This window comes from Taudactylus pleione, unplaced genomic scaffold (genome assembly GCF_031769625.1).
Source record: "Taudactylus pleione unplaced genomic scaffold, aTauple2 ptg001314l, whole genome shotgun sequence".
Lineage (NCBI taxonomy): Eukaryota > Metazoa > Chordata > Amphibia > Anura > Myobatrachidae > Taudactylus > Taudactylus pleione.
This window is the reverse complement of record NW_028285714.1, coordinates 12,128,492-12,141,380: the sequence shown is the minus strand read 5'-3', so window position 1 is coordinate 12,141,380 and position 12,889 is coordinate 12,128,492. Positions and strand designations below refer to the sequence as shown.

Genomic DNA, 12,889 nt, shown 5'->3' with positions numbered 1-12,889 from the left:
ATGTATGGTTTCAGTCAACATGGTGTTTCCAAGTAACTAACGCTGGTGGGCACTGAACATATTTTTCCCACTGAAAGAGGGGGCTACAGGTTTCATACGCTGTATGTTCAAGAGGCCTTCTGGATACACACCCTGTGAACACTGGCTCCTGAAGGGCTTAATGAAACGGTGGATATAGGTTTCTGGAGCTGGTCTCTGCTCTAGTATCCACTTATGTTCTTCCTGAGTTTTGGTATCTGTTATGCTAATTCCTATACCTCTCCTAACTAGTGGTCTTGTAGGGTGATCCCTTTAATGGAGCTAAACAGGGTTATATGGGTAAAACCTAGGTCCTCCTGTGGGGTTCTTTCTTTCCTCATACTAGTGTTTTTTAGCATGTGTTACTACCTACTGTGTTTGAGGTAACAGCTATCTTTTTTTTCAAATGCAATGGGACCTTTGGATCTCACCACTGGTGTCTTTGTGTGTTATTATACACATATGTTTTATATGTATATTATTAGGATTTTATATATTTATGAGTTATACTTTATATACTTGAGAAAACTTTCTCTATTACATTTTATATAAAAAAAATATTTTTGTATTTTCTATTTTATTGTTGGTATATACCTATCTAATTTATTATTATATTTTCCTACTTATACTTTTCTAAAAAATTACTTTTCTTCTGAGTGCCCTAATTAAGCAAATGTATAACCTAAAGAGATATACTGTATATATATATATATATATATATATATATATATATATATATATATAAATACTTGGCAGTTAGCTACCACTACCATGCTATTATACCACACTCATGTCTGGTGCCCTCCAAATTACCTCATTCCATTGGGTGAGGATGTATATAAGGCAAAAGGCGGCTTGAAAAAAAATCACAAATGACCCACACGGTACTGTATCAATGTTTCAGAACCTTTAATGGTTCCTTCGTCAGGATAAGAAGAAACAGTACAAAATATCTTACCTTAAATATGCAACACAGTGAGTGAACTGATGCTGGGGAGCTCGTCGCAGATGCGGCTTTCCTCTGACATCAAAAACATGTAACTACACCATCACCATAGGGACAGATAATGCATAGTAGTATGGAAACCTAAGGCGTACAAATCAAAGTATTTAGCACTTGTACTGTTGGAGGAACATTATGTATATGACAACTCTATATCAACCATTATTCTCAGCAAATGAAAGTAACAGTATAATAAATCCATATGGACATTAGTAGAGGGCATACAAACAAAGTCTAAAGCAACAAACATATGTAATATTATACATACTGTAGCCTAACATATCAAAAAATAGGAGCCCTTTGAAAAGACCTCCCGCTAGGATCTATATACCATTACAGGAAACATTGTAATCCTAGTTGCTCATTTAGGCCCTTGGGAGACAAAGTATCCAAATGGAAAATCCATTTGGATTCTAATTTGCACAGTAAATAAACTGTATAGCAGTTCGCAAAGGATGGTGCTACGGCCGAACCCATTGCGCATCTGGCTAATTGAAGATAGTAATTCCCATCGAAATAGAAATTGTTCCTGATTAGACTTTAGTTTAATAAAGTAATGACAAAATAAATGTCCGGTCCCTGATACCTAGGATTGTTCATCAATAGTTGGTTTACTGCTCTCAAACCACATTGATGTGGTATGCTGGTATAAAAGCTTATACGTCTGCTGTGCAAAAAATTAAACCACAAACAAAAAAATGGCAGCTGCTCAATCAATCTGGTATTTCTTTTTTCAGGTACATGAAAGGGAGGGATCATATCAAGTAGAAAAGAGAGGGGGGTTTAAGCCCTATTGTTCCTCAGCACACTGACTTACTAGTGATGTCACTGGGGCTGGCCCCAGACGGTAGGCGTTCCCATGGGAATGCCTCCGTCTGGGCAGCCATGGACCCGGCACGCCCACCAAAGGGGGCATGCTGTCAATCACCATCAACAGCACGCCCCCCTTTGATGTGAGACCCATAATGATGGCTTGGCCATCGTTATTCAGGTCTCACGCATGCGCACGACAGAGCCACCTCCGTCGTGCACATGTGCACTTTGGCAACATCGACCCGCTTGCGAGCACTCAGCGCTCACGAGCGGGTCTGAATAAGGCCCAGAGTTAGTAGAAAATATGGATGGAAGGTGCAATTTTAGACTTTGGCAAAACCATATGCATTTAAAATGGGCAGATTTAGTTGTATGTTTAATTGTTTGTGGCAATAGCATAGATGTTATATTGTAACTTATTGCAGCAATGGAACATCTTCTACCACAATTTAATAAAGTTTGTCTAGGCAAATGAGATATGCCCAGCTCCTTGACGATACTGGCTGACAGTGGTAAGCAGTGACTGATCATTTCATCAACCAGTCCTTGTCCCCTCTGCAAAATGCATTGACCATCTTTGATGGGTCACACATTCACACTGTAGGATGGCATGGCAAAGTTATCAATGGAGGCAACTGGCAATAGCTATGCTGGGCTGTAGGATTTATATATGAACTCTTTTCTCAATATGATAGAGCTTTTAGCATATTAAAATAAAGCTGGCTACTGGAAGTAATTTTCCTGCATAATATAATTGCATAAGCAACACAATATGATTTCTACAAGAGCAAACTTGAATTCTTTAGATGGATTTAGCTCTAAATGAGGCCCTCAATGTATGATTTTGATCTATGTTTATCTTGTTACAATTCTACAGTTATTGTCCTTGAACAAATTAAAATTCCAGTTTAAACAATATTTGAACTACTTGCTATTAGACATGACTTACTGCTGCAATCTTACACAGGTCTTCAAGGCTCTCGAGGGAATCAGGGACCACCAGGAAAACTTGGTCCTCCAGGAGTAAAGGGTGATAAGGGCTCTATTGGTCAAAAAGGCGAGCAGGGAATCAGCGCTACTTCAGGTAAGGTAGAAGAGGAAAAATAAATGAATTATTTAGAAAAATAATTAGAAATAGGACAACAATGCTATACAAATGATAATATAGTAATGTTAGCTTCTAGTAGGCTTGTATCTTATTGGTGAGATATGTGTTTTAGAATTACATAATGCTCCGTAATGTTTTGGTCTGTTAGCCTTCCACTTGAAAAATTAAGAAATATATGCAATAATGCAGAAAGGTTATGAAAATGTGTTAAACAATCTAGTGAATGGACACACCTATATAAATTGAGATTAATCTGTTTTATAACAAATTTATTGTGTCTTTCTATTCACGGCTAAATTGGTGGAAGAGTCACTTGTGTAAAATGTATTTATTGTCATGATCATCTTACATAATATATACTGTAATTAGATTTAAAACTTTCAATCATAAAGTATTCCAGCATAAATTACAACATCTGTGTCTTTCAATCTCTCCAGTAAAGTGAAAAAGTTTTTATTTTTGTGACTCTCCTGATGTGGTATAATAATAATAATAATAATAATAATAATAATAATAATAATAATAATTTAGACTTTTTTTGACAGAGGTTGACATTGTCAAGGAACAATTAAAAGTATCCGAAAGGAATCTGCAGACACTTCAAGCAATCCTCAATAAGTATAATAAAAGTAAGACATGCTTTCTCTCTCTCTCTCTCTCTCTCACTCTATGTAATACATCTTTGCAGTACTAATTTTGTAAAGTAATGAGATGCAATCCTACAGTCCTGAGTTTTACCTTTCCAAGTTGTAACTTGCAATTTCCTGACTATCTCAAATTTAAAAGTAAGACAAAATGTGACTTTCCATTGACATTAGTATCACTCAAGTTTTAGACTCTGCACTGTGTATATGCACTATATCCTCATGACTGCCATCAGTTTGTGTTGATGAGTGGGTAGGAGAGATTCCCAAGCCTGGTGTGCTCTGCTGGGGAAAAGTACATTTAAAAAAATGTAAATTAAAAATACCAACTATAACTTTTTAATGAATAGTTAATTTAAAGGGAATCATAACACTATAGACTTGAACATTGTAGATCAGAAATCTATGTCTCTTTGTGCCAGGCAAGGTACACAAAAAAGTATTTTGTTTCCGCAGATTGCAAAAAACTGGGAGTAGCAATTTTAATTGGTAATAAAGTTCCATTTGTACTCTAACGTTCCATAGCTGACCCCAGTGGTCATTATCTCATTCTCATTGGCATGCTTCATTTTGAAACAATTTCTCTAATTAATATTTATACCATGAACATTGATCATTGTGCATTTTTTGCTGGCCTCTTTAGACATATTGAACGAGTTGCTCAAGGTCATCTCATTATCGGAGGTGATTTTAATACAGTCCTTGATCTTACCTTAGACAAATCCTCACCTCCACACCTTAAGGTAGCTCAAGAGACTCCTCATGCAACTCACTCTCCCGGCAATGGAATTAATAGGTTGGTCTTAATAGATTCTTGGAGACTTAAAAATTAAACAGCAAGGGACAACACATATTACTTTTGCCCATATCAAACTTACTCTAGAATAGATGTGGTTCTAATCTCAAATTATCTTGCCCAAATGACTACCCAAGTAGGCATTACACAATTCTCGTGGTCAGATCATGCTGGCACATATATACATATTGATTTGCTCAAACTTCCTAAAAAATCTTTAAAATGGCAGTTAGATGACATCTTATTGCTAAACCCTACTATCTTTTTTTAAAATAAAATCCACCATTGAAGAATATTTTGAGCTTAACTCCTCAGAAAAAATATCTCATGGTGTGATCTGGGAGGCTCATAAGTAAGGCGGCTTTTATAAAGAAACAAGCAAAACAATAAATCTCTTCTTTGGAAGAAGAGATCGCTAAAGTTTTATCAAAACATAAAACTGTGCCCTCTTCTGACTTGCTCTCCAGGATTGAATCTCTCAAAGGTCACCTCAATACCATTCTTTTGCACAGATCCGCGTCTAGACCTAAAAAATTGCAACAAAAATATTGATAGAGCAGACAAATCAGGATAGATAAATAAATTCAAACTTTGCCAATCAGGCAACACCATTTATGACCCAGAATATATAGTGAAGGAGTTTTTTGATTATTACAAAAGTTTCTTTAACCTACATCAAAATGCGTTCCTCATGACTCATCCAGATGTCTCTTTTGAGTCATACCTATCCACTAACCTCCTTCCCTCCATTAATGAATAACAGTCAATAGAGCTGAATGTGGACATCACTTAGGAAAAGATTTTGATAGCTATAAAAGGCCTTAAAACCACATCAGCCCCAGGTCCTGTTGTATTATTAAAAATTTGCTAATTCTTCAACTCCTTTTCTTAAAATATTTTTAATAAACTTCTTGTTCCGGCCTCCTTTGATGGGGCGACCTCTTTGGCTAAAATCGTGGTTATTCCTAAACCTGGGTGAGATCTGGAATTATGTACTAACTATAGACATATTTCTTTATTATAGAACAAAAACACAGGTGATAGAATCCTTAAGCGCTCTCTATATACTTATAACCATGTGTCCATATATTCATAAAGATGTTTTCTTATGGCTGTCTTGTCACTTTCTTTAAATATCTTTTGTCCGCCAGTGTTCAAACAAAAAATAAGGAAAACATCCATATGTGTAGAATTGCAACAAACAAAAAGATACAAATTCAATATAAAGTTGAATTCAAATGGTGTAGAGAATCCTGTATTCCCAATATATAGTGGATAAACATACCATACTCATTTAAAGTATGAATGGTAGCAAATGCATAAAGGTATCTTTCATTCAATATCCTCCAATCCTATCCAAAAGTGTCAAACCCAGTGTTAATTTAGAGCAGGTTATAGTTCATAAAGGTATCTTTACACTTCCAAATAGATATAGGTATAAGCGTACGCAACTCACACGTATAAGTAGCAGATTACTCCTACTGTATAAAGGTTTATTTTCCAGTCATCTTGGTATGTTCACAGTAAATATTTATTCACAAAAATAACAATATTAAATCCAAAAATTCAAACCACAGAGTAAAAACAAGGATACCTCCAAAATTTTAGATACAGATCATACGTGGGAGCTTAATCCATAAAAAACAGTCCAGAACAGCTTTCAGGATTCAGTCCAGTACCTTTCTAAAAGTGGGGCATCACTGGTCAATTTTATTTTAATGATGCAAGGTCCTTAAAAGCCACCAAAGCATTTCAATTAAAATCTTTTTCAAGTTGTAACAAGGAATGCATCTTTTCTTCTATATATACCAAGGGAAGTGTAAAACAATCAAGCAATGTGGGTGGGACCGGGAAATGATGTCACTCCAAAACTTATTTTTAATATCCATTTTCACCTAACTATACAAATGTCCTTTTATAGGAAACTTTAATCATCTTAGTATGGGGTAACACTTACAGTCTAAATCACCCACTCCAAGAACGATGCTCGAGCTACATCGCTCCGTAGCGTCTGAGCCTACCGGAAGTGGTCATCCCCAGAAATTACGGCATGCATTCCACTATAGTGGAACACAAACATTAATGTTATCAATGGAAGTGGTCATCCCCAGAAGTTCTAGTATGTGTTCCTCTGTAGTGGAATGCAAACATTGAGGTAAATAATGAATCAATCCCACCCGCTCATCCTTTTAGGTTAACATATTGGGAATTTGATGTCTTTAAAATGAAAATTTAAATATTATCTTTATAAAACATATATTATCTTTATAAAACATCTTCCTTTGTTGATACTCCTCCTAATGGAAGACATAAATAAAATATCAATATTTCATAAATAAATAGCTAATAAGATATTTTCAATAAATATTTAAAATAGAAATTTAAAGGAACCATTTTATTTCAAATTCAGCATTAAGGCCACCTCGTATAATCTTATCCGATTTAAATATCTACCGCATCTCTGTTTTAGCTAAATTTGCCTCATGATCTCTATCTTTCCAATTTGGCTTTACATTCTGTATACCAATAAATCTTACAAGGTCTTTACTTGAACATTTATGGGACCTTTTTAAGGTCCGTAGATGTTCAAAGAGTCTTGTCTTAATGTCCGACCTATATATACAAGGCCACATCTAAATTCCTGTAGATAAACAAAATTAGCTGTATGACAGGTAATAAACTGTTTTATTTTATATTATTTCCCCTTAACCATAAAACGTACACATTTGGTCTAAGATGAAGGGATGGTTTTACATGCCATACAGTCTCCACACCTGTGGAACCCTTTTGTGTGTATAGGGTTAAGTGTTTCACAGGGAAGCGCACTTTTTACCAGAGTGTTTTTTAAATTAGGTGCATTTCGGTAGATAAATATTGGTTTAGGTGGAATTGGTTGGGTCTTTTAAAAGAATCCCCCAATAATTTTTAATAATTTTTTCTAGATTTTTGTATTGAGAATTAAAACCTGACATAAAAGCCCATTCCATACTCTTCTGTCTATCTTCTTTTTTCTGTTCTTCTTTAACAGGGCTTCTCTATCTATAGATAATACTTTTTCTCCCACTGCTTTTATATCTTCTGGTTTGGTGTGACACGTTTGGTGTGGATTGGAGGATATTGATTGAAATATACCTTTATGCATTTGCTACCATACATACTTTAAGTGAGTATGGTACGTTTCTCCACTATATAGTGGGAATATGGGATTCTCAACACCATTTGAATTCAACATTATATTGAATTTGTATCTTTTTGTTTGTTGCAATTCTACATATATGGATATTTTCCTTTTTTGTATGAACACTGGCAGACAAGAGATTTTGAAATAAAGTGACAAGACAGCCATAAGGAAACATCTTTAGGAATATATACAGTACTATATAAAGTACTTATAACACATTGTTATAAGTAATGTATATAGAGAGTGCTTAAGGATTCTATCACCTGTGTTGTTGTTCTATATTATTTGTATCTTGTGTTGGGCAAGATAGGATAGATCCCTGAGCTTTAAAAATTCTTTGCACCTTGATTATTCTACCCTACTTTGCAATTATATTTCTTTATTACATTTTGACATTAAAATTTAAGAAAAAAATCTTGCAAATAGATTGAGCCCTTTCTTGCCCTATCTGGTTCACCTGGATCAATTGGGGTTTATATCTGGTCGCCAGGCATCTGATAACACCCGATGGTCTGTTGATCTGATCCACTCCATACATGGTAAAAAGCTTCCAGCTATGGTTTTAGGATTAGATGCTGCAAAAGCACTTGTCTGAATATCTTGGCTGTTTATGTTTGGAGTCCTCAAATCAATGGGCTCTGGTTAAAGATTCTATAATGGTTTTGTTGCACTTTACACTGATCCTAAAGCTTCTGTATTAGCCATCAGGGTCGTCTCACCCACCTTTAACATCTACAATGGCACAAGACAAGGATGCCCTATGTCACCTCTAATTTTTGTGCTAGTTATTGAGCCTCTTGCAGCTAGTATCTGGACAAATCTTAGTGTCAAAGGTGTTAAGGTAAACAACATAGAACATAAAATTGCGTTATACGCAGGCGTTCTCTTGACTATATCTAATCCGATTTCTTCACTCCCTCACCTATTAAAAGAGATCAAAGAATGTGGCTGCCAATCGGGTTATAAGACCAATACACAAAAAAAAGATGTACTGGATTTTTATATTCCAGGAGACCTCAAAACTAAATTGGAGCATAGTTACCTCTTTCAATGTCATTGACTACAAATTAAATATTTAGGAGTTAATCTTATTAAAAAAATATCATCAATTATTCCAGGATAACTACACCAAACTTTTAGCGCAATTTAAGATGGATATTGACAATTGGCTGCTATATTTTTTGGATTGGTCGGATCAATGCCGTCAAGATCAACCTGTAGCCTGTTGATGTACTTATTTCAAACCTTGCTGCTGCGGGTCCCTCCATATGTTTACAAATATCTACATCATATCAATTTCCAATTTATATTGTCCAAAAAGCAGCCTAGGGTATGACATAACATCTTACAAAAACATATACAGTATCTACTGTACTATGTTGCAACTAGGCTCACCCAGTGTATCTTGTGGAGTCAACTGAAAACTGAGAGAATATGGGTTATGATAGAAGCTAACATACTATGAGTCGCCACGCCTTCTACTCTACTATGGCATCCTTGGTTGTCTAGACCTAAAGCTGTGTCAGCTCACCTAGTCATATCACTCTCTTTAGAAACATGGGCTCTTGCTAATCAATGATTTAGCATTTCTCCACATCCAAGCCCCATAGTTTCCTTGTTTGATAACCTGACTTTTGTCCAGCCTTCCATCCTGCTTCTTTTAGGCACTGGCAAGCTGAGGGAATCAGAGTTTTGGACAATATTACCCACAACCCAATATTCCCCACATTTGCACACATACAAAACAAATTCAGTGGTCCACACAAACACTTTTATCAATACCTACAGCTAAGACATTTTTACTCCACAGTGAAACATCGACTCACAAGTAGACCACTAACTGTAAGTGAATTATTAACCATTTTTGGTACTAGTTCTAAGGGTCTTATTTCAGTGTTATATTTAGAGCTTTCACACTCTGGCCCTAACTCAAAAGACCCACATGAATTGACTTGGGAAGCGGATATAGGTGAAACCCTAGATACTGAGGATTGGGTTGATATTTCTGCTAATGAGTCTTCTAGCTCCATTTGTGTACATATAAAATAAAACACATATAAACTCTTTTACAGATGGTATTATGTCCCATCAAGGTTGCACAAAATGTTCCCAGATGCTTCTAATTTGTGTTGGAGGTGTGGCATTGATATTGGAATTTTTTTGCACACTTGGTGGACTTGTCCAAAACTTGTTTCTTTTTGGAATGAAAATAGATATCTCCTTCACACTGTAGTTGGTTTAAGCATTCCTTTCAATTCTAAATATTTTCTATTGCCACTATGTATCCCAGATGCCACTCGTCACCAATATAAACTTATTCAGCATGTAATTTTAGCAGCTACATGTAGCATTGCTGCAGCTTGGAAAAAACTGAGGTCCCTACAATAAGAGAGATCATTGCTAAAGTGTGGTACATATATTTTACAGAATACATAATGAGTATTTTATGCACTTCTTCTAAAACTTTTATTAAAACATGGGATCCCTGGACTGCAAAATTTCAAATTCCCCCCAGTGTTTCTATGATTTCTGGTCATAAATATTCTACATGTTAGTTCTATTTTGTCTTTCCCTACCCATACATCTAGAGTTTCAGACGTAGGTAGAGTAATGCAGGAGTCCAGTTGGTTACTCTCTTCCTCTTCTCTCTGTTTCTAGTGTTATGAAAACCTAGATGAAAACAGTTTATGCAACAAATATTTTTCACATGAGATGTCAATTTCACTCTCTGTTATTGTATCTCATATGTTCTGGTTTATTTTTCCTTTGCTGTAATAGACCTCTGCATAGGCTCCTATACATATTGTCTTTCATCTATATAATAAAATATTATTTAAAAAAAGAAGTATAATGTCTGCTATTGTAAAAAACAAAGTGGTACCATAAAAATACAATATATTAGTAAATATAAGCATACGATATTGTGTTATTTTATGTCTTAATAAGCTTTTCTAGCAACCTATAATTTTACATTTAACAACTAATATAGTATAGTTATAGTTTTCATCTGTTTATTGACCATTCAAAGACAGGGTAAATTAAGATTATGGCACTGAAGCTATAGCAAAAATGTGGCCACCTAAAGCTTCTAATTTTATAGCTAGTATCCATGACATAGTGGTAGGGAAGGACAGCAAAGAGCTAGGTATAGGGAGGGTGGGGTTGAGAGGGTTGGAGACTGAGGTTACCAGGTCTTCTCATTTTTTTTGGTAGAGATCTGCACAGGATGGATGAGGCTGTAACTATTATCTCCCATCCTGCTCTCCATCTGCCCCTCATTATAATCCACTACTGTGCTGAATATGATCTCCTTACGCAAGAAAGGTTGGGCTCTGCCCACTCCATATCATGTTTTTCATATTGCCATCATACTAGCTATAGGAGTTGTGGCTGCTCTTTGTATTTGTTTAAATTACATGTAAAATGCTATTATTTACATAATATGAAACTGCAATCAATATAAATTACTGTCACTCTGTGTCCCTGGAGTCCAATCTCAATGCACTATGAAGCAAAGCTGAGTTCTGTAAGAGTGGATTCAACTGGTGATTAACTTAAAAAAGTGCCCTCATACACTGTTCCTCACGTAGTACCAAATAGCCCCTCTCGGCAAGAAATTAAAAAAAATACACCTGCCTTGTATACTAAAACCAAAACCAAAGCTAAAACACAACAGAACCAAAACATTGGGAGCTTTTCACATCTCTAATGTTCTAATATCAACTATTAAATATTCAGGCTCAACTAAAAAAATACCAGTATCGCCATATCCTCTGTTTCTACTTATCAACTACATAAATCATTAATCCTTTTTTTCACTTCTTTCAGTTCTGCTCTTTCATGGAGGTAAGCTGTCTGGTGATAAAGTGTTTGTAACCAACGGCCTAGAAGAAAGTTTTGAAAATGCTCAAAAGACCTGTAAAGAAACTGGTGGTAATTTGGCAACACCAAAAACTGCAGCAGAAAACAGCGCAGCACAGGAGATACTCCACACCCACACCAAGAGAGAGCTAACCAAAGCTTTCCTGGGTATTTCAGACCTGCAAGTAGAAGGTATATTCAAATACTTGTCAGGAGAAAAGATCACTTTTACCAACTGGAACCTGGGAGAGCCAAATAACAGCAAGGACAATGAAGACTGTGTGGAGATACAGGACAATGGGAAATGGAATGACATTCCATGCAATCTACTGCGACTAGTTATTTGTGAATTCCAATAGAACTATTTCAAGACAAACCAAGAACCCATTTAACCCAACCCATGAAATACTGTAACTTATGTTTTTGATTTTTTTCTATATCTTCAGCTATACAGAAAATGTATCAAATAAAAGAAAATCAAAGCAGATAGTTAATTTTATATTAGACTGTGCAATATGAGATGCTACACTACTGATGCCAGGCATGCCACTTTAGCTCAAAATGAAATAGGGCGCAAACCTTTCTATGTGCTTGTAACAAAGTACTTAGTACAATCAATGTTTCCTATAAATTTCTTCATACATACTGTATGTAATACTAATAATGGTTTAGATCCTAATTCAATTGTGTAGTTTCATATGTGGCAGTCAGACCAATGTGAACAGGAAGCAGCATCACACATAAGACTTATAAAAGTGAAAGGTCTGTTAACAGAGTATGCTGGAACCCTGACGCTTGTAAACTTTATGTCAGAACCTCATACTTTACCTAAGCTGTACTAGTTGGTCCCTGTTTATACATTAGCAATGGTGGGGTTAAGATTTTTCATATTTAGTTTACAAATTTGCTTCTTTAAATTTAATCTGCTCATAACAAGGGCCCAGTGTTATTACTGTGCTAAACTAAAGTACAGGTTGAGTCTCCCATAGCCAAATATTCAGAAATATGGAATAATTTTAGCATGACTGAGATAATGAAACCTTTGCTCTCTGATGGCTCGATGTACACAAACTTTGTTTAAAGAACAAAATTATTAAATACATAGTATAAAATAACCTTCAGGCTGTGTGTATAAGGTGTATATAAAATATAAAAGCATTCCATTTTTAGATTTGGGTCCCATTCCAAAGATGTTTCATTATGTTTTGCAAATATTCCAAAATACTTAATATTCCGATATCCAAAATACCCCCGGTCCCAAGCATTTTGGATATGGGAGACTCTACGTATAATTAGTTACTGCTTATTGTGTACCAACACTGTCAAATTACAGAGAAAACCGTACAACTGGGGAATTTTATCATACATAAGTCTATAATGTTGAAAATATAGTGCAAATTCACAATCGTGTTATTTCACAAAGAAAAAACAAAAAAGCTGCTTACAAATGTTACATAATGTAAAG

General features: G+C 35.4%; 1 protein-coding gene across 1 annotated transcript in view; it reads left to right on the top strand.

Annotated features, from left to right (window-relative positions):
* The window catches only part of LOC148443262 (pulmonary surfactant-associated protein D-like), a 250,002-nt gene extending 238,219 nt beyond the window's left edge, over nucleotides 1–11,783 (top strand). Inside the window, exons 9-11 of the mRNA XM_088463112.1 lie at nucleotides 2,838–2,891; nucleotides 3,488–3,571; nucleotides 11,392–11,783. Of these exons, the coding sequence (XP_088319238.1) occupies nucleotides 2,838–2,891; nucleotides 3,488–3,571; nucleotides 11,392–11,783 (530 nt within the window). The remainder of the gene's footprint in view (nucleotides 1–2,837; nucleotides 2,892–3,487; nucleotides 3,572–11,391) is intronic.
* Nucleotides 11,784–12,889: the final 1,106 nt, after the last annotated feature.